Raw genomic sequence first — 21,810 nt, forward strand, 5'->3', positions numbered from 1 at the left:
ATGGTAGCACATGCCTATAGTCTCAGCTACTCGGCAGGCTGAGGTGGGAGGATGCTTTGAGCCCAGGAATTTGAGGTTACAGTGGGCTGTGATCAGTCCACTGCACTCCAGCCTGGGTACCATGGTGAGACCTTGTCTTTTAGATAGAACAGATAGAATGAATAGATAGATAGATACATAGATAGATAGATAGATAGATAGATAGATAGATAGATAGTAAGCAAGAGAAAGGAAATATACTAAAATGTCAATGCTTATTATTTTTGAGGGTAGGATTATGAATAATATTTATTTTATTTTTAAAATTTCTGGTTTTTCCTGTATTTGCTTTAAAATAATTAAAAGAAAACTGCATTTTTAAAAACCTGCACTGTTTCCCTATTGGTTTGTTCTATCAAATGCAAATTTTTCTGTTGGCCTTCAAAAACTTCACTTTGAAGTCTTTACCTTCACTCCTTTCCTGCCTTACTTTCACAAGTCTAGTGGTTCTCAAAGTATGATGCCTGGACGAGTAGTATCAGCATCACTTAGACCTTGGAAATACAAATTCTCAGGCCCCGATCCTAGACCCGTTGAATCAGAAACTTGGGATAGGGATCAGCAGAGTGGTTCAAGTCCTCCAGGTAATTCTGGTGCATGCCAAAGTTTGAGAACTTCCGCACTAGCCTATCTTTTCATTATCCCTGCTGTAAATCTCCTGTTCCTGCTAAGCCAATGTCTGTGCTAGTGCTTCCCAAGATTTTCTGGACATTGAAATAACCTGGTCGTCTTAATGAATACAGATGCTGGTTCCCATCCCCAGACATTGCGATGTTATTGATAGGGGGTGACCTGGTCATCGGGACTTATAGATATTTCTCAGGTGATTGTAATGTGCAGCATAGTTTGGGGGACAACTGGTGTCTGACTTTTCTTTCACCTAATCAGCCTTTCCAAGGGAATTCCTTGCTCTTCACCTGTGTACTGCTTTCTGCTCATTCCTGAAAACTGTTCAAAATATACTTATTCTGGGAATCTGTCTTTTTTTTTTTTTTTTTTTTTTTAGAGACAGAATCTCACTCTGTCACCAGGCTGGAGTGCAGTGGCACGATCTCGGCTCACTGCAACCTTACCTCCCTAGTTCAAGCGATTCTCCTGCCTCAGCTTCCCGAGTAGCTGGGACTATAGATGCGTGCCACCACACCCAGCTAATTTTTGTATTTTTAGTAGAGATGGGGTTTCATCATGTTGGCCAGGATGGTCTCAATCTCTTGACCTTGTGATCCACCCTCTGCAGCCTCCCAAAGTGCTGAGATTACAGGCGTGAGCCACTGCGCCTGGCCTATTCTGGGAATCTGTCTTTATCCCACTCCTTTGATCCCTGGGATGTTTATGGAAACCGAATACTGTAAACTGTTTACAAATAGTTCCAAGTTTCATTCGCAAGTGAGTATTCATATGCCTGGTTGACAGGAAGTTATCATTTTTTTCCTCTCCCTTTAAAAAAAAAAAAAAATTCCCTGACTATGCCTCCTGCTCAGCATTCATGATTCTCATAGATACTAAGACAAAGGTGTGACTATTATAGAGTACTCATATGATTATGTTGATTCCTTAGTTTTTTGTTATATTTTAAGATATTGCTTCAATTTTTGTTTTATTCAAGCTGCAACAGATCAACTTCATGAGCCTAATGCAAATAGTAGGGTCATCCTTTGCTAATCTCCCAGATATACAACAACTTGTACAGCAGTCTCAGTCTGTGCATTTAGGGGGAAGCCAAGAATCAAATCTAAGAGGATGTGGTGATGTTGAAGACAGCAACAAAAATCTTAAGGAGAGATTTTTTGTTAAGCCACAGTCAATGGGAGAGAACACCAGAGAGCCTCGCAAGAACAGCCCACACTGCCATGAAAGAACTATCCCATCTGGTCAAAATAGTACTGGAAATGTACAGGTAATGTATGTAAAAATACCTTTAATGGCTGGACGTGGTGGCTCATGTCCCAGCACTATGGCAGGCCGCACCTGAGGTTGGGAGTTCGAGAGCAGCCTGGCCAACATGGTGAAACCCTAGCTCTACTAAAAATACAAAAGTTAGCCGGGTGTGGTGGTGCATGCCTGTAATCCCAGTTATTCAGGAGGCTGAGGCAGGAGAATTGCTTGAACTCATGAGGTGGAGGTTGCAGTGAGCCGAAGTCATGTCACTACACTCCAGCCTGGGTGACAGAGTGAGACTCTGTCTCAGAAAATAATAATAATAATAATAATAATGTCCTGAGTAGTTCAATAGTCATCGTGTTTTTTGTTTTTGTTGAGTAAATACTTTTTTTTTTTTTAAGCAGTTACTACATTCTACCCGCTGCAAAACATACTGAATGCCATTTACGAAGTAAGGAATTTCTAATATATTCTAAACTTACATAATATCTTTTTTCTCTTCCAGAATGTTCTACATGGGAGCATTCCTTTATGTCAATTAAATGGCCAGCCCCAGAAAAGAGGACCAATTCCATCATCTCAAAACTTACCATCCACTTCGTTTTATCCAGCTCCTGCTGGAAATACTCACCTCTGCCTTTTGTCCACACCTTCTGTTGTTCAGAAGGCACCTAGACTGATCCCACATGCAAAAACATTTAGTCTTGGTGATGGCTTTCCTTTGCTTCAGTTTAAGCCTAAACAAGAATTCAAGCCCCTTTTCTTACATGCAGGAAGTATTCCACAAGTTCCCTTCAGGCCTCTGCCACAACCAAGAGAGGCTTGGGGATTATCTGACTCCTTCCAACCTGCTCTGCCACAGAGAGTAGCACAAACTCCTCCAGCATCCCATTTGAATGTAAGCCAGTATAATACTGAAGCCAAAAAAAAAGAAGTTAAGCAGAAGACATGGGCAGAAACTGTAATTACAGAAATTCCTAAGCATGTAAACTTGGATCAATATGTTGGACAAGAAAATCTGACACCTCCACAGGACTCTTCAGTGTTTATAAAACCAGAGAAACTATTTGATGTTAAGCCAGGGCCCCTTGAGATATCTCCTCACCATTCCTTTGGACTTCCGTTACTATACTTGCCATTTAAACCTCCTAATATGTTTCCATCAACCTCAAGAGCATCTATTACAGTTCCCTCAACACCTATCCAACCTATAGCAGAAGAAAGAAAATACCCAAGATTGTCATTACTTCATCCACATTTGTCCCCAGAAAATATGGTAATGAATTTTTGTATAGTAATGCAAAAGCAGTGTCCTGCATTTTTTTCATACCATAAGTACCGTATGGTCAGTGAAAAGCTCTTTTACATAAAAAAAATGCTTGTTATAGAAAATAGCATGTAAAAATTAGGTTTAAAATAATGATTGTAGCTGGGCATGGTGGCTCATGCCTATAATCCCAATACTTTGGGAGGCCAAGATGGGAGGATCTCTTGATCCCAGGAGTTTGAGACCAGCCTGGGTAGCGTAGGGAGAAGCTGTCTCTATTTTTAAAAAATTGTGTATTTTAAAGGTTTTAGGTCTTTCTATCAATACTGGAGTTTGCTAGACTCTTTCGTATATATTTCTGCTGCTCTAGAAAGAAAGAAGCAGTAAAATTACCAGGTACTTTGTGTAAGATTTAAACACGTGGAAAAAAAAAGGCAAAAAAATTACCAGATGCTTTTGTTTATGTGCGTATAGAGAGGAGAGCAAGTGAACACACATATTGTTTGAGGTTCCTAGCAGTTATTGTATGATCTTCAAATCTTTGACAGGTTAAATTTGTTAAATAGACCCAGATCTGTGATTAGTAGCACATATATTAAAATGGTAGTTTTATAGACCCACCAAGTCCTCTTTAAAAGTATAACTTTTGATTTATGAAATTAAAATGGTTTAGGCTCTAGTTTTGAGGAGAGCAGTACTATCTTAGGGAGATAATTGAGTAATACATTCTCAGGTGTACTTTTATGATTTGAAGATGGTACTGGGAAAACAAACGGTTATTCCTTAGAAAAAATACTTAACCATGCTTCCTTTTCTTCTGAAGATAACATGAACCGACGAAGAACCCCAAGTTTTTACCATTCAATTCCCAAGCCTTCAGGGATTTTCAGCATATTGCTGGTCTTTTCCATCTGTGGTCTTTGTGCCTCTGCATCTTCCCTGTTGCAAATAATTTTAAGTTAAATGCTGGACATTATGTAATTTCATTTATAAGACGAAAGGTTTTTTTTTTTGGTTTTTTGTTTGTTTTTTTTTAATATGAGATAGAGCCTCACCCTGTCACCAGGCTGGAGTGTAATGGCGTAATCTCAGCTCACTGCAACCTCTGCCTCCCGGATTCAAGTGATTCTCCTGCCTCAGCCTCCCAAGTAGCTGGGATTACAGGCATGCACCACCATGGCTGGCTAATTTTTTGTATCTTTAGTGGAGACAGGGTTCCACCATGTTGGCCAGGCTGTTCTCGAACTCCTGACCTTGTGATCCGCCCACCTCGACCTCCCAAAGTGCTGGGATTACAGGCGTGAGCCACCGCGCCTGACCAGAGGAAAGATTTTTAATATGGGAATGAAATTAGGAAGGTGAGAACTTCTAGCTTAATTTCTGAAATAGGATGACCCATTTGAAACTTTCAGCACTTTAAATCACTTTTTCTCTAAGATACGTATACTCATATTGCCAGTTTAAATCAATTTGTTATATTTAATTTGTTCTGTTGCACAGTTTAAAGAAATGCATTTTTCCTCAGTCTTTTGTTAAAATATTACATAATTGAGTTTGCAGTTTGTCAATCTTATGCTTTGTTTCTTTCTTGTAGTGCAAAAAAACACAACTTATCCCACTTGAAAACCTCATTGCGTTTAAACAAAGCCAACAGAAACTAACACATAATTTATTTGAACAAGGTGATGCTGGACACCTTCAACTTCTAAAGGTCAAAATAGAACCACCTGAAGTAAGACAAGGAAAGGACAGTAAAAAAAGGCAAGATTTAAGTGAAATTTTATTTAATAATATCATATATCAGCAAATTCATTATTATTTAAAATCACACGGTAATCTGGTTCAGTCTCCTAGGCTATACACAATTGCACATTCAGTTTTCAAGTGTCATGTATCTGAACATATTTTATGTGAGAAAAATTCCTATTTTGTGAGACAAATACTATAATATTTTCCCATCGTATTAAGGAATTCTTTCCTACCATTCGTAGACTGGAGGATTCTTTTACAGTGTCTATAGTAGAAGGAACAGTCATCATTTGCTTCTCAAATACTTGGTACAATATCCCATATGCAGTAGTCCTCCCTTATTCCCAGGAATACATGCCAAGACCTTCAGTGGATACCTGAAACTGCAGATAGTACTGAACCCTATTATATATTTTGTTTTTTTGTGTACATACATACCAATGATAAAGTTTAAGTTATAGATTAGGCACAGTAAGCAATGCACAATAACTAGTAATAAAATATAACAATTATAACTATATTGTAAGGCAAGTTATGTGAATGTGATCTCTTTCCCTCTGTCTCTCAAAATATCTTATTGCACTGAACTCATCTATTTTCAAACCATGGTTGAACTCTGATAAATTGAAACCTTGGAAAGTGAAACCATGGATAAGGGGGGACTACTGTATCCTCCAATACTTTGAACCAATCATCTTACCATATTCTTCAGACTCTTACAGTGAGCAGGAGGGTAGGTGATGTAAATTGTTTCAGGGCACTAAGAAATGTGTATGTGAAAAGCAAGGCTGTAACTTCTAGTGAAGAGCATTTACTGTAGTGTTTTACCATGTGTATTGATTGGCAGATTATTACTAAGTCTGGAAAATACTTTAAAATTTTCACATTTATCAGACTGTAAAATCTGTTACTAGTGCTGTCTTTCCAGAAATGGTCTTCTTGTTTCCATCTATTCCCTCTTCCAATTTAGTCTTCCCCTTAGCGTTTTGAGACCTCTTTCCTCCTTGCTGTGATTTTGCTGAGGTGACTAAGTGTGCTTAATGTCTTCAAATAGACTAATGGAGGTATCTGATAGGGTTTCTGGCACCGACTGCAAATTCACAGAAAAGAGAGTTTAATAATTATCTAAGATGTGTAGCCCTGTCCTTAGATTCCAGTGACTAACATAGAATAGTCAGTTCAGTATTAGAGGTTCTAGAAATAAATTTCATATTTGGTGTTTGGCTTATATTTGCTTGTATTTGCAGAATGTCTTGTTAATTTAATTAAATGCTATTGAAAAGAATTTATGAACATAATTTTGTTAACTGTATCCCTATCTAGCATGATAAATGAAAAGCAAATGTTGCTATAATTGTAAAAGTATGTTTTACGCTATTATGTTTAACAGGCAAAGGAGAAGAGCTGAGAAAGAGCTGCAAGAAAAAAAATCTGAGAAATTGAGAAAACCAAATGTGACTTTTCGACCAGAGAATTCCATAATTAATAACGATAATTCAGAAATCATTAAGAAACCCAAGGTATAGAAAAACTGCTATTGATTCTTCCCTGGTGTGCTTGTACACTGAGTTTGGTATGTCTTTGTGGTTTATCTAGTCTGATTGCTGGGAGCTTCTGATTGTGATTAGGAGGATCTTTATATCATTCAGTATATCAGTCCCTGCTGCCTCCCTCCACAGAGCAGTAGACATAGAGTTCTGAATGTGAAAAGCAACTTGATGGTACATCAAAAACTACAGTTTAGAGCATCTGCCTGTGTGGCTTTTTTTATATTTGAAATCACCCTTTGCTTATTTCTATGATATCTTAACATATATGTTATGTTATTTGGGCTTCTCCTAATACAGTTTCACCCTTCTCTGAGATTCCTCTAGGACTTCCCAAACAGGTTTGTTGTGTAAACTCTATTTTAAGTCAAATCTTTTTTAAAAATTTAATTTATTATTATTTTTTAGAGATAGGGTCTTGCTCTGTTGCCCAGGCTGTAGTGCAGTGGCACAAATATAGCTCACTGCAGCCCCTACCTCCTGGGCTTGGGCAGTCCTTCTGCTTCAGCCTCCCAAGTAGCTGGGACTATAGATGTGTGCCACCATGCCCAGCTAATTAAAAAATATTTTTTTGAAAGGTGGGACCTTGCTGTGTTGCCCAGGCTGGTCTCCGACTCCTGACCTCAAGTGATCCTTCTACCTCAGCCTCCTAAAACACTCGGATTATAGGTGTTAGCCATCATGCCCAGTGTTAAGTCAGGTCTTTTTAAATATACCTCTGTATTTGGTGATTGTCTAACTATTTTTGCAACAACAGATTAAATAAAGAGAAATGTATTAATAGTTTTGTTTACATTGATTTTTAAAAGGCATGCTTTTTCAGTCAGTCCTCAAGAGCATGTCTAGAGGCACTTAGTACAACTGTTTGTTGAGTCCATGAAAGATTTTTGACAGGATGGTGTACTATTTGAGTATTATCAAAGCTACTCTGTAGGAGAGAGTTGCACATGGTAACCTAGGAACCTTACATTAAATTGGTAATGCTTTTTTATTGTTTGGCTTATAAATTTTCTTAACTCATTTGTAGAGTTACTTCGATAGAGTAAATAATTTGATGGAATAATTATGCCTAGAATGATGGAAATTGAACCTATACATAAGAATTCAATCTTCATAGCTATTGAGCATTTTTTTTACAAAATAATACATGTCTTTGAGTTAATCATAGATTAATCCTGTGGGAATTCATTTAGGAACAAGAAGAACATTGTGGTTCCCATTCTTTGGATGACTTCGACATTCCTTTTGGTATGTATGTGTATGATTAATGTAATGTCTAAGTTTAGAGTTAAAATTAGCTTTTTAGAAATATGTACAATATGAAAATGAGGCTACCTACATTTCTGCCCAGCTGACTACAAATTCAAGGGTTCCTATACTCTACCCCCCTCAACTCAGGTTTGGTAATTGACTAGAAAACCCACAGAAATTGGGAAAGCCCTTTACTTATGATTACAATTTTATTATAAAGGATACAACTCAGGAACAGCCAAATAGAAGAGATGCACAGGGCAAGGCAGTGGTGGGGTTGGGCAGCACAGGGCTTCCATGCCCTCTCTGGGATGGCCAGTCTCCTAGCACATCCATGTATTCACCAACCTGGAATCGCTCTTAACCTGTTTGCTTCAGGATTTTTATTGACTTTTCAGTACTTAGGTATAATTGATTAAATCACTGGCCATTGTGATTGAGCTCAATCTCCAGCCCCTTCTCTTTCCCAGATGTGGCAGTAGGATGGCTGAATTGGGGGCTGATCATTCTAACCCTCTCATCATGTGGTTGGTTCCTCTGGTGATTGGCCCTATGCTAAAGCCATCTAGGGGCTTGTGAAGAGACACCTCTAGCATATACTTAGGTGTGATCAAAAGGGGCTCGTTAGAAATAACAGGCACTCCTATCAGGAAATCCCAAGATTCTGAGGACCTGTGTGCAAGAAACTGGGTCTTTGTAGACCAAATATATATTTTTCATTATACCACAATGCTCCATAATTGATACTGTCTTATTCTACCTAGTCTTCCTGGGTGATCTCCCAGAGAAATCCACATGTAAACACAAACTCTCACAGTAGACTTTGGATTTTGGTTCTCTTTCCTCTTGAGTTTTTCTACTTACGTAGAAATTACCTCAGATACACTATGTGAATTCTGAATTCATTATTTCTACTCTGCCCTGACTGTTTTTTCCTCCTACATTCTCTTTCTCCATTTGTGTTGATATCAGCCTAAGCCAGAAACATGTGATTATGAATTCTGTCTTCCCTTTTATCCAGTCAATAACCGATTCTTACCTATTTTGCTTCCTTTGTAATTCTTAAATTTATCCTGTTTTCCCATCCCTCACCATTACTAGGTATATCCACTCAAACCTATTTTCCACACACTGGCTAGATTGTTTTCCTAGAATATGAATCTGACCATATCATTTCTCTGCTTAACAGCTTCTACTGGATCTTCATTCCCAGAAGAATATCTAGGTTTCTAAGCTGGACATGCAGAGTCCTCAACAGTTTTGATTTTGGTTCTACCATGTCTTTGAAATTCAACTTACATAGCACTTCATTCAGAAAGCCCATTTTAGGCTGGGCACGGTGGCCCAGGCCTGTAATCCAGCACTTGTGGGAGGCCGAGGCGGGTGGATCACTTGAGGTCAGGAGTTTGAGACCAGCCTGGCCAAAATGGCTTAAACCCCGTCTCTACTAAAAATACAAAAATTAGGCATGGTGGTGGGCACCTGTAATCCCAGCTACTTGGGAGGCTGAGGCAGGAGAATCACTTGAACCCGGGAGGCAGAGGTTGCTGTGAGCTGAGATCACGCCACTGCACTCCAGCCTGGGCAACAGAGCCAGACTCCGTCTCAAAAAAAAATTTTAATAACATCCTGACACCCCATATTTTACTTCCATTGAGTTAGGTACTGTGCTGCTGGGCTCCTGGTAATATGTTAGCTTCTCAATGATTACTTCCAATGTTTTATTATATTTAAGAAATGCTACAAGATGATAATACTTCAGCTGGATTGCATTTCATGGCCTCTGTGAAAAAGAAAGCTATAGGAAGTCAAGATGCAAGTACAAATACAGTCCCAGGTAAATGCTGTTTTTCTTTTAAAAAATTCGTATATTTTGATATAATTGAGTTATCTAGACTTTTCCTTTAAGGCAGTGATTTAAAGGGAATTTTAAATTATGTGATATGATTTACTCCCCCTAGGTTTTTCTCTCCAATCTTGGTATATACTTTAGAAATCAAATTTATAACTTAGTAAAACATAATAGAGACTTTTCTTCAAAATTACCATAGATTACATCCTAAGTCAGTAAAAATAATGCTTTGAATTTGGATTCTCTATGTTATTAATTACCTTCACTGGAATTGCATGTCCAAGGTTGGGAGGCCTGGGACTGTGGCTAGTGAAGGTGAGCTAGGAAGGACTGGATTGGGTTCGGTGAGGGAGGGGTGTGTAACTGTGTCCAGGAGTAGAGGAAATAAGTGTTGGAGGACCTATTATTTGGAATGTTTCCTGACAAATTTCCACTTTAATATTGTTTATCATTATGAATAGCATATTGAATAGTGCTCTACCCATTGTATCATAGTAATTCTTTTTTATGACTTTTAGTAAACAGTTTCTTTTACCCATGTACAGAACCTTGTACGTGCTTTTTAGCCTCTCTAACTTTATGTCTTAAAAATGTAATCATTTTAGAATATTTAGGTAATTTAGCAATCTATGAAGAAGATGAAAATTAACCATAATCTCACCACTTAGCAATAATGGTTTGATATTGTTTTTTCTTTCAGTCTTTTGTGCATTTTACATAGTTAGATACAGTATATAGCATAGGTGTCCTCCCTTAGTATCTAAACTCTCATTGTCCAGATATTATGGCTGTCTTCTCTAGCTTTTCCATGAGAGTTTAGTTTAATCCTCCTGGGTCCCAATGTTGTTTTTTTCCAAGTACCTTGGGATGCTCTTAAATTAGAGTGTATCTTTAATATATTATTTATTTTGTTATTTGCATCATAGTATGTTTGCTGCAGTGTTGAAGGCAATTCATCTCTAATGCATTCAGTATTATTGCATATTGAATGCTAACTAATGAATTAAATGAATATTAATAAAAAAGTGATGTTTAAAATGCTTTATATGTAGTAATCCTTGATGAGTTGTTATTTAAGTATTTAAGAGTTGTTTAATGATGTTTGGGAAAATTAGATGGACTAGGACAGCTTTTTATTTCCATTTGAAATACTGTCATAAAGTCTCCTGGAATTGGAAAATTCACTATCTAGCACATTTGCAGGAGTGGATTAGATTTGCGTTACAAGGGATACCTGTATTTTGTATCCTGTTCATTTCACTTTGATTTATATGTATGGCAAACATGTCCCTGTGTCATCAGAGAAGTACTTCATAAGCATATTCCTTCTTCCAGCTATACATTAGTTTCCAGTTTTTTTTCTCCTACAAATTAGGCTTCAATGAATATCTTCCTGCATAAGAGACTTTTTTGGTTATTACTATGACTTAGCTAACCTTTTTAACTTTGCCAATCTGATAGGTCAAAAAAAGTCATTATAGGCCGAGCACAGTGGCCCACGCCTGTAATCCCAGCACTTTGGGAGGCTGAGGCAGGCGGATCACGAGGTCAGGAGATCGACCATCCTGGCTAACACGGTGACACCCCATCTCTACTAAAAATACAAAAACAAAACTAGCTGGGCGTGGTGGCATGCACCTGTGGTCCCAGCTACTCGAGAGGCTGAGGTGGGAGAATGGCATGAACCCGGGAGGTGGAGCTTGCAGTGAGCCGAGATCGCGCCACTGCCTGGGTGACAGAGTGAGACTCTGTCTCAAAAAAAAAAAAAAAGAAAAACAAAAGTCATTATTTAAATTTGTATTTCTTTCTGAATGAAGTTGAGCATGTGTAAATGTTTTTGATATAAATGATGAGTCTGCATTTGAGAAACTTTTTTTTTCTTTTTTTTTTTTGAGACAGAGTCTTGCTCTGTTGCCCAGGCTGGAGGCTGGAGTACAGTAGTGCAATCTTGTCTCAAGATTGCCTCCGCCTCCCAGGTTCAAGCAGTTCTCCTACCTCAGTCTCCCAAATAGCCAAGGTCTCCTGACAGGTGACTTCCACTGTGCCTGGTTAATTTTTGTATTTTTAGTACAGACAGGGTTTCACCATGTTGGCCAAGCTGGTCTCAAACTCCTGACCTCAAGTGATTTGCCCTCCTTGGCCTCCCAAAGTGCTAGGATTACAGGTTTGAACCACCACAAAGCATTCTTAAATGTTCATTATCTGAGCATATCTTTGAGAAAGCCCTGGAGGTACATTGCTTTTGTTAAGTAGTTTATCGAAGTTGGCAGCTATTTCCTGAGTCTGCTGTTCATCTAGGTGGAGGCCCATGATATAAATAATAATAAACTTTGAAATTACATTAATTATTTAAAATTACATTGTTAAGCTGTCACTCTATGTTTCTACCTATCACCTTCTATGCATTAGATCTAATTATCTGTATTCATATATTTTAATTTTTTCTTGTGTTTGTGAAATTTTTTTGTTTTCTCTCTTTGTCTTAAATTTTTTAATGCACTACAAGAGAAGTAAGCTACTTCTCAAGAAGTTGTTTCTGAATGTGGTACCAAGCAGCAAATCATTTCTTGCACATCATGTGTGATTTCTTTTTTTTTCTAAGAGCAGTATGACTTATTAAAGATATATCTGACTGGGCGCAGTGGCTCAAGCCTGTAATCCCAGCACTTTGGGAGGCCGAGATGGGCAGATCACGAGGTCAGGAGATCGAGACTATCCTGGCTAACACGGTGAAACCCCGTCTCTACTAAAAAAATACGAAAAATCTAGCCGGGCATGGTGGCAGGCACCTGTAGTCCCAACTACTCGGGAGGCTGAGGCAGGAGAATGGCGTAAACCCGGGAGGTGGAGCTTTTAGAGAGCTGAGATCCGGGCACTGCACTCCAGCCTGGGTGACAGAGCGAAACTCCATCTCAAAAAAAAAAAAAAAAAAAAAAAAAGATATATCTGCATGATGCCAAAGCTAGTCACTGTCCCCCATAAAAAAGCAGTTAAACCAATCAATCAAGAGAGAATGATTTCAGTATTTTTATTTTTCTTTTTTTTGTAGTTTTAAGTGGTTTAAATTCAAGCTTTGGTAATAAGTACTCAGTACGAGTTACATTTGAAAATAGTGCTTTATTGAAAAAACAATGCTAGAAAATAAGGCTAGAGGCCTAGAACAAAAGGCACAGAGTTAAACTGTCTGATGATCTCCTGTGACAGGCCTGTTTATTTTACTGTTAAATAAGAAGCAGTTAACATTTGTGAAATTTAGATGTTAAAACACTTTAAGTGGTAAAATTTAATTATAAGCTCTGTGAATATACTATATACCACTGAATGATACCCTTTTAAAGAATGTGAATTAGCTGGGCACGGTGGCTCACACCTGTAATTCCAGCACTTTGGGAGGCTGAGGCGGGCGGATCACGAGGTCAGGAGATCGAGACCATCCTGGCTAACACAGTGAAATCCTATCTCTACTAAAAATACAAAAAAATTAGCCAGGCATGGTGGCAGGTGCCTGTAGTCCCAGCTACTTGGGAGGCGGAGGCAGGAGAATGACCCCGGGAGGCGGAGGTTGCAGTGAGCCGAGATCACGTCACTGCACTCCAGCCTGGGCGACATAGCGAGACTGTCTCAAAAAAAAAAAGAGAATGTGAATTATGTTTCAATAAAGCTGTCAATAAAAATAAGCAAATAACAAGAAACTATTCAAGGTAAAAAAAAATTAGTTATAGGTTAATCTCCTAAAATCTGGGTTTTTTGAAACTTCCCTAAAGTAACCAAACATGACTTAATATATCTGATATAGAAATAGGAAATTTTAGCATTTTCTTGATGTAATTTAGTTACTTTACTGTTCTTGTGAATCATTCATATGAGAAAAACAATAGTCAGCTTGCATTCAATTATGAATTACTCTAAATTACCCTTAGAATAGAATTTGCTTTAATTATTTATATGCATGTCACTTCTACTTAGATTTCAAGAAGTATAATTTATGTTGTTTGTTGCTAACTTGTTCATACAAAGTTGATGATTTGGAGCAGTTTACAGCGTTTTTCTTAAAGTTCCTGATTATTTCTTTTTTAATTTGCAGAACATGAGCCTTTGAATGCTCCTCAGCTCTTGGTCCCAGATGTATATCTAAATCTGAAGCTTTCCACTGAAATGTCAGAGAAACCTTTGTCACCCTCAGCACCTCATACAGTAGCAAACTTGGTTTGTGTTTTATTCAGAAATTTTAATAATACCTTTGCGCTAAAATGTATTATGGTCATGTAGACATTATTCAATTGTGTAGATGAAATGAGGCTAAAAATCTCATCTAGGTAGTTTTGTAGTAAAGGTTCAAAAATTAATTTAAGCATTATGCCAAAAATATTGTAAACTAAGATCAATAATACATACTTCCTGCTCCTTTTCCTAAGTTGGGCACATTCAGGCCCTTCTTTCCTTGTTATTAATAAGAATTAAGAATTAAGCCTTTTTTTGGGGGGACAGAGTGACCATATAGAGTAAAAAGAATGTAACCCTCTTTGATTTTATGTGTTTTGGCTCAGGTTGGACATACTTATATAAATGTGATTGACATTGAAGCTGATGATCTACAGGAATTACCTGTGAGAGAAGAGCCTTCAAATGATAATGTTATCAAACAGCAAAGCGATCATCCAGCAGTTCCATCGTCTGCAGAGTTACATTATATGGCAGCTTCAGTTACTAATGCTGTTCCCCCGCATAATTTTAAGAGTCAAGGTAGTTTTTTCCTACTTTTAAAACAAAAATGATTTGAAAAGTTATTTAATATAGCATTGTTATCCCTACTCACATCTCTTAGCTCTCCTCCTAAAACCCACTGTATTTTTGGATGTTTATATTCACAGAAATGTTCTGTTAATCTTCTCATTACCTTATTTAGAAGTTTAGAATCAGTCTTTGAATGCTTTTCATATTCTTAATAGAATCAGCCAGTTCCTCTATGGATTTATTTTCCAAACCTGCAGAAGTAGCTCCAGCTTGTCTGGATGGAAAAAGCTTGAGAGCAGGCATTACAGAAGTGAAGGAGCCTAGTGTCACTTCACCTACACCATCAGACATACAGCAGAACGAAGGTAAACAGCCAAGAGGTATAGCATGACCCTCTTCTGAATTACTGTTATATTGGAAACAAGCACCAAAATTTGATAATTGCAAAAGAAACCAGAAAAAGGGTTGTCCCTTGCTGAGGAGCATGGGGACAAATAGGTAAATGAAATAGAGACATGATTCCAAAGCTGGGACCCATGGATATTTTGTAAAAAGTCACAGATCTGTTTATGCATATGTCTTTTCTCAATTAATAAGGCTAACAATAAATATTCTGTGTGAGTTCATGAGTGTTTTGATGTTAAAAAGCAATTTTTATATTGTAAAAGGTGGGAAATTATCAAATAGCACACCGAAAATAAACAGGCATGGTAGCCAACAGTACTTTTTTTCCCAACTTTTATTTCAAATTCAGGACACATGTACAGGTTTGTTACCTAGGTATATTGCATTGCATGATGCTAAGGTTTAGGGCATGATTGGACCCATCACCCAGGTAGTGAGCATAGTACCCAATAGGTAGTTTTTCATCCCTTACCTTCCTCCCTCCCTCTCTGTCTTATAGTCCTCAGTGTTTGTTGTTTCCATCTTTATGGCCAGGTGTACGCAATTCAATAGTACTTATAAATATTCAGTTTTATAGTCAGGTTGCATTATGGTAACTTTTTACAAGATTTAGAAGACTATATATATTTAAATTTTTAAATAAAATACATATATATGTATGTATTATTGTTGTGTTTTAGAGACAGAGTCTTGCTGAATTGTTCAGACTGGGGTATGGTGGTGCGATCATAGTTCACTGTAGCCTCGAACTCCTGGGCTCAAGGGATCCTCCTGCCTCAGCCTCCCAAGTAGCTAGAATTACAGGCACACACCACCATGCCTAGCTAATTTAAAAATTTTTTTTATAGAGACAGGGTCTCACTATGTTGTCCAGGTTGGTCTTAAACTCCTGGTCTGAAGTGATCCTCCCGCCTTAGCCTCCCAAAGTACTGGGATTACAGCCATGAGCCATCACACCAGCCTAGAAGAATATCCCTCCACAACCTGAAGCTACTACATCCTGTGACTGGTTAGGTTAATCCAATATGCAATCAGACTTCCTGCAACAGAGACCTGAGTCTCCCCTAGGTTCCACAGTGGTTGTGAGGTATGGACATAGTCAGCCCTGTGGTTGCAAGATGCTTGGGCACAGAGTCTAGCTCTGCCTGATTATTGTATAATGACAGTGGGCACTCAGGAGACATAAGGAGCAAGGAAGGGATGGGTTAGGATGTGTTAGGGCATGTGTATTACAGCTACATATACAAACAAGTACCAGCATTTCAGATTTTAAAGCCTTCATCTTCTGTCTCCTGTCATGGGGCTGCTAAGGTGTATGGGTGGTGAATGGAGGATGTATGAAGCTAGCAATGTTTCAGACGGGGGAAGTATGTGGGAAAGTGAACAGAGCCTGGCTTTTAGATTCAAATAGAACAGACCTGGATTTGAATCCCAGCTCTGTCACTTAATAGCTTAGATACGTTTTACAAATCAATTAACTTTCTTTGATCCTCACTTGTATGTCTGTAGGACACAACTCAGAGGGTTGTCATGAAGTACATCTAGCCAAGTGTTTGTGGCTGCTTAGGTACTCTGTTAATTTCCCTTCATTTTCATGCCAATCAACTTTTGAAGTTCTGGCAGACAGGAAGTAGACTTTTCTCTCTGTGACCCCTGAGTATCTTAGGCCAGCATTTCAAATGACTATAAGCTACATATTAATTTCATTTATCAATGAGACTGGGTTTATAATCAACCTTTTGGAGGTTCCTTACAGGGGGAGAAGGCCTGGTTGCAAAAATTTATCAGTGGACCCTGGTACTCTAATTACAGAGAAGAACTTTAAAAGGAAAAGTTTTATATTTTGAAATTAAATTCTGTCGTTTTACATAATATACTTTTTTATTTGTTTTTTTTTTTTTTTTGAGATAGAGTCTCACTGTGTCACCCAGGCTGGAGTGCAGTGGTACAATCTTGGCTCACTGCAACCTCTGCCTCCCAGGTTCAAGTGACTCTCATGCCTCAGCCTCCCGAATAGCTGGTACTACAGGCATGTGCCACTACACTCAACTAGTTTTTATATTTTTAGTAGAGGTAAGGTTTTGCCATGTTGGTCAGGCTGGTCTTGAACTCCTGACCTCATGATCCACCCACCTCAGCCTCCCAAAGTGCTGAGATTACAGGTGTGAGCCACCACGCCTGGCCCATAATATGCTTTAGAAACTCAGAATATAGTCACACATTTGAGTTGACTGGGATTTACATTACAGGAAAAGGTGAGGAGAAGGGAGGGACAAGGTCACTAGATGCATACAACAAAAAGCTAAACAAACAATAAATTTCTGTTTTAGTGAGACCTGCTCATTATTTTTTGAATGACAGTAGCATCTTATTTCGGAAGTCATCTCCTACTAGGAATATCATCAGTAATAGCAAGCAGAGTTTGCTGGGCCTAGAAAGAGCATTGCAGGGTCAGTGGAACTCAGTGTTTAACATTCTTGGATGGGTGATTTCTCTATGAGTCAGTGGAAGCGGAACAGGTTCTCCAGAGAAAGGGAAGCTAGTTTCATTATATATTGAGGACGTTCTGGGTTTTGAGCGTGTACTTCTCTTTTGCTGTATTTTCCACTTGTAAGTTTGTATGCATCACATTCTTTCCTGAGAGTCATTAAAGCTGATGCTTCAGGCTGCTAAGAAACAGGGATAGATAGATGTAAAGTACTGTGAGAGTCAAGCTAAAAAGGGTAGGGCCAGAACAGGTAGGGAAATACTATATAACTGCCATTACCAATGTTGCCATTTACTATTGTCTTATCATGGGAAGGTTCAACTTAGACTGGGACTGAAATATAATAAGCACTATTTATATTTTTTTAGTAGTTCACATTTTTTCAAAGTACTTTGCCACATAATTTGATCTTCACAAAACGCATAAGTTAGGTAGGGCAGGCATCATAATCTTCATTTGACTGACTCTTCATTCAATAAACATGAAGTTAAAGACCATATACCAGGGCTAAAGAAGAGAGAAACACCAGGCTCTCAGTCTGCGGGCATGCCTACAGGGGGAAGGAAAGACAGACATATAAAGGGATGATTATGATACTGCTTGGTAAGTTCTGCGGTGACGGGATGAATGAGATTCTTGGGTAAGACAGCATGGAATCCATCTCGGGGGATGATTGGGGCTATTTGGAGGAGAGACACCTAAATGGAATCTTAAAGGAAAGTAGGTTTTAGTGAGAGAATGGGCCTTCAGACAGACAGAATAGATTTTGCAGTTAGTTAATGGAACTTTTTTAGTTTGAGAAAATTTAAGTTGGGCTGGGTGTGGTGGCTCATGCCTGTAATGCCAGCACTTTGGGAGGCTAAGGTGGGTGGATTGCTTGAGCTCAGGAGTTTGAGACCGGCCTTGGCAACATAGCGAGACCCTGTCTCTACAAGAAATAGAAAAATTAGCCAGGTGTTGTGGCACACACCTGTAGTCCCAGTTACTCGAGAGGCTGAGGCAGGAGGATCGCTTGAGTCCAGGAGGCAGAGGTTCCAATAAACCAAGATCTCATCACTGTACTCCAGCCTGGGTGCTAGAGCGAGACCATGTCTCAAAGAAAAGAAAAGAAAATTAAAGTTCATTATGCCTGGAGTCAAACTGAGTAGTATTTTGTTTGTTTGTTTAAAGAAATAGCAAGAGATGAATTTCAGCTGGAGAGGTAGACCGTGGAAAGATTATGTGTGCCATTGTCTGTCATATGGAGGCATTTGGACTTTTAAGGTGAAGGCATTGGAGACACATTGAAGAGTTTTGGACAGAAAAGGAACGTGATTTCTGTTTTTAAAAGATCTCTCTGGACCTGGTGTGGAAGATGGACTAGATAGGATAGAGATAAATTACAGATAGCGGTATGATTTGGGGTCTATTTATTGTGAAAGCTTCAGCCAAGTAGTGGTATTAAGAATGTAGGCATTTAGCAGGTTGAATCATCAGTACTTGTCACTTTGGATCTAAGGGAAAGAAAGGAGCCTCGAGTGACTTTCTGGTCTCTGGTTTGGGAAACTGAATGGTGGTGCTGTTTGCTGAGCTGCGGAACAAGGAAGAGGGAGCAATTTGGAGGGGCAGAAGCAATGAATTCATTTTTATGTGCTTATGGGACAACCTAACTGGTATGTTCAGGATATGAGGAGCTGGAACTAAAAAAGACTGCCATATGGATTTGGGAGTCATCTTTCATCAATGATATAACTCAGAGAAAGTGGGAAGAGTGAGTAGAGAAGTGAGTTCAGGCTGGCAGCCCAGGAAGTACTGACGGGTAAAAGGAATGGATGGCAGCAGAAGAAGTATGAGCAATACAGGCAGGAGGAGACCCAGACATCAGAAGAAGAGTGCATTTTAAAAAGGTGGTGCAGACCAGGTGCAGGGGCTCACGCCTGTAATCCAGCACTTCCTGAGACTGAGGTGGGAGGATTGCTTGAGCCCAGGAGTTCGAGACCAGCCTGGGTGACAGAGCGAGGCTCTTAAAAAAAAAAAAAAAAGGAGGTGTTGCAAATTTGGGAGAAGAATCAACTGAATTTAAGAAGAAGAAGAGTCATTGGCTTTGATTTTGGTTTTAGGAGGTTTAACATTTGCCTGAGATCCCATATAAAGTCAGTAATAGCCAATATTGGGGCCAACTTTTAATGTGTGATGTTTTTGGTTTTCAAGTAGAATTTGAAAAAGTCATTAAAAATATTAAATTTGCTTTTTGATGAAGTATATGTTTGTAGCAAGGAATGAAAGTAATATTCAGACTTTCCTTGTGTGTGGAACTTTGTTGTAGTAATTTATGTATTCTTATCCCAGAAGTCAAGAAGCTGAAAAGGAATTTTTAGGTGTATTTAATTAAAACTGATTTGGAAAGTAGTGTTGTGTTGGTTTAAAATGAAGTCATCAAAAAATGAGATCATCAGTAATACCTCTTCTTTAATTATAATCAATTCTGCTTTTACTCTCATTAATATTTAGATCTGCCAAAACCAGAGTTCCGATTCAAAGGACAGAGCACGAAGTCAGACTCTGCGGAAGATTATCTGTTGTGGAAACGGCTGCAAGGTGTCTCTGCAGCTTGCCCTGCACCAAGCTTTGCAGCTCACCGACTAGAGCATCTTACTGCTAAGCTTCAGAAAATTGACAAGCAGTTGCTAGCAATACAGAACATTGCTGAAAACATAGAGCAGGATTTCCCCAAACCTGAAATGCTACATCTACATTGTGATAAGGTAGACTGCCTTTATTTTTAGTTTTTTGTTTGCAACTGAATTATTAGATTTGTAGTGTGATATACCTTTGGATACTTGATTTTTCAAAATGATGAGAAATTTATTTTCTTTAAGCTAGAGTTTGTCAACCTCAGCACTATCGACATTTGAGCCAGATAATTCTTTGTTGTGGGGGACTGCGCCATGTGTTGTAGGATATTTGGCAGCATCCCTGGTGTTTACCCACTGGTTTCCAGTGGCACTGCTCCCTAGTTGTAACAGTCAAAAATGTCTCCAGATAATGCCAAATGTTCCCTGGGAGCCAAAATCACCCTCAACTGAGAACCATTACCTTTAAGAAGTAAACCCATGTATAAGGCTATTATCATAAAATGAGTTGGAAAATATTACCCTCTCTTCTATATTTTGGAAAATTTTTTATAGGATTGGTACTATTTCTTCCTTAAATGTTTGGTAGAATTCAGTGAAGCCATCTTCACTGAAGATGCTTAAAGTTTTGTTTGTTGGGACATTTTAAAGTATAAATTTAGTTTCTTCTGTAGATATAGGGCTATTCAGCTGATCTGCTCTAAATAAAGCTTTTTCTAGAGTCCTCCCACACAAAAATGAAGTAAACCCATGCTTCCTATCAAGAAAAGAAATATGTGAATTACAAAACTAGAATGTGATTTTAAAGGAACCCCACTTATAATTATCATTTTCTTCTGAAAGATTTTTATACTTTTATAAATATTATTGTCCTTCTATTTGGAGTTTTTGTGAGTTTCTTTTAAATATTTTGTGTAAGAGAGTTAGTAGTCAGTTCCTTAGAAATTTTTCATATCTTTTTTTCTTTTTATTCTTGAGTCATAGTCTTTCTCTGTTATCCAGGCTGGAGTGCAGTGATGCGATCATGACTCACTGCAGCCTCGATCTCCCAAGTTCAAGCAATCCTCCCATCTCAGCCTCCTGAGTACCTGGGACTATAGGTGTATACCACCAGTCCCAGCTAAGTTTTTAATATTTTTTTGTGGAGACGAGTTCTCCCTATGTTGCTCAAACTAGCCTCGAATTCTTGGCCTCAAGCAGTCTTGCCTTGGCCTCCGAAAGTGCTGGGATTATAGATGTGAGCCACCATACCAGCCTAGTTTTCTACATCTTTAAAAGGTAGACATACAAAATAAATTAATGTTTATATATAATGACAGTTAAATAAAATAGGAAGTCTCAAAAATTATTTTGCACATTTCGTCCTTTTTTTTTTTTTTAAAGGAAGAACAATTTATATCAAAAGGATTAGAGAACAAATATTATGTTACAAATAATTGGTTAAATGAGACCATGGTTGGGTACTTGAGGCCAAGAGTTTGAGATCAGCCCAGGCAACATAGCGAGACCTCATCTTCATAAAAATAATAATAAGTCAGGCATGGTGGTGTGCACCTTTAGTCCTAGCTACTTGGGAGGCTGAGGTGGGAGGATCACTTGAGCCCAGGGGTTCAAGGCTGCAGTAAGCTATCATTGTGCCACTGCACTGTAGCCTTGGTGTCAGAGCAAGGCCCTGCCTCTAAAAAAAAAAAAAAAAAAAAAAAAAGTTAAATGTCTTAAAGTCTAATATTGGGAAATGCAAAATAGTCTGCAGGATAAGAATTCCGTTATTGACTTACCTTACAAATATTCCAGTTTGCTAGTGTGTTGACATTTAAAAAATGTATTTATTAGGTTTATAGTACACCTTTAATCCAAACATTTAACACATTTAAAAATTAAGATGAAGAGGGGTGGAGCAAGATGGCCAAATAGGAACAGCTCCAGTCTCCAACTCCCAGCGCGAGCGACACAGAAGACCGGTGATTTCTGCATTTTCAACTGAG

At 38.4% G+C, this 21,810-nt stretch overlaps 1 protein-coding gene across 1 annotated transcript in view; it reads left to right on the top strand.

Moving 5' to 3' along the window:
• LOC105555415 (chromosome unknown open reading frame, human C5orf42) overlaps positions 1–21,810 on the top strand; it is a 102,353-nt gene that overhangs the window by 34,146 nt on the left and 46,397 nt on the right. The window contains exons 16-25 of the mRNA XM_012002358.1: positions 1,646–1,936; positions 2,426–3,196; positions 4,782–4,948; positions 6,327–6,456; positions 7,677–7,731; positions 9,470–9,571; positions 13,671–13,792; positions 14,134–14,329; positions 14,578–14,685; positions 19,704–19,957. Coding sequence (XP_011857748.1) covers positions 1,646–1,936; positions 2,426–3,196; positions 4,782–4,948; positions 6,327–6,456; positions 7,677–7,731; positions 9,470–9,571; positions 13,671–13,792; positions 14,134–14,329; positions 14,578–14,685; positions 19,704–19,957 — 2,196 coding nt within the window. The remainder of the gene's footprint in view (positions 1–1,645; positions 1,937–2,425; positions 3,197–4,781; positions 4,949–6,326; positions 6,457–7,676; positions 7,732–9,469; positions 9,572–13,670; positions 13,793–14,133; positions 14,330–14,577; positions 14,686–19,703; positions 19,958–21,810) is intronic.

Source organism: Mandrillus leucophaeus, unplaced genomic scaffold, assembly GCF_000951045.1.
Source record: "Mandrillus leucophaeus isolate KB7577 unplaced genomic scaffold, Mleu.le_1.0 Scaffold684, whole genome shotgun sequence".
Taxonomy (NCBI): Eukaryota; Metazoa; Chordata; class Mammalia; order Primates; family Cercopithecidae; genus Mandrillus; species Mandrillus leucophaeus.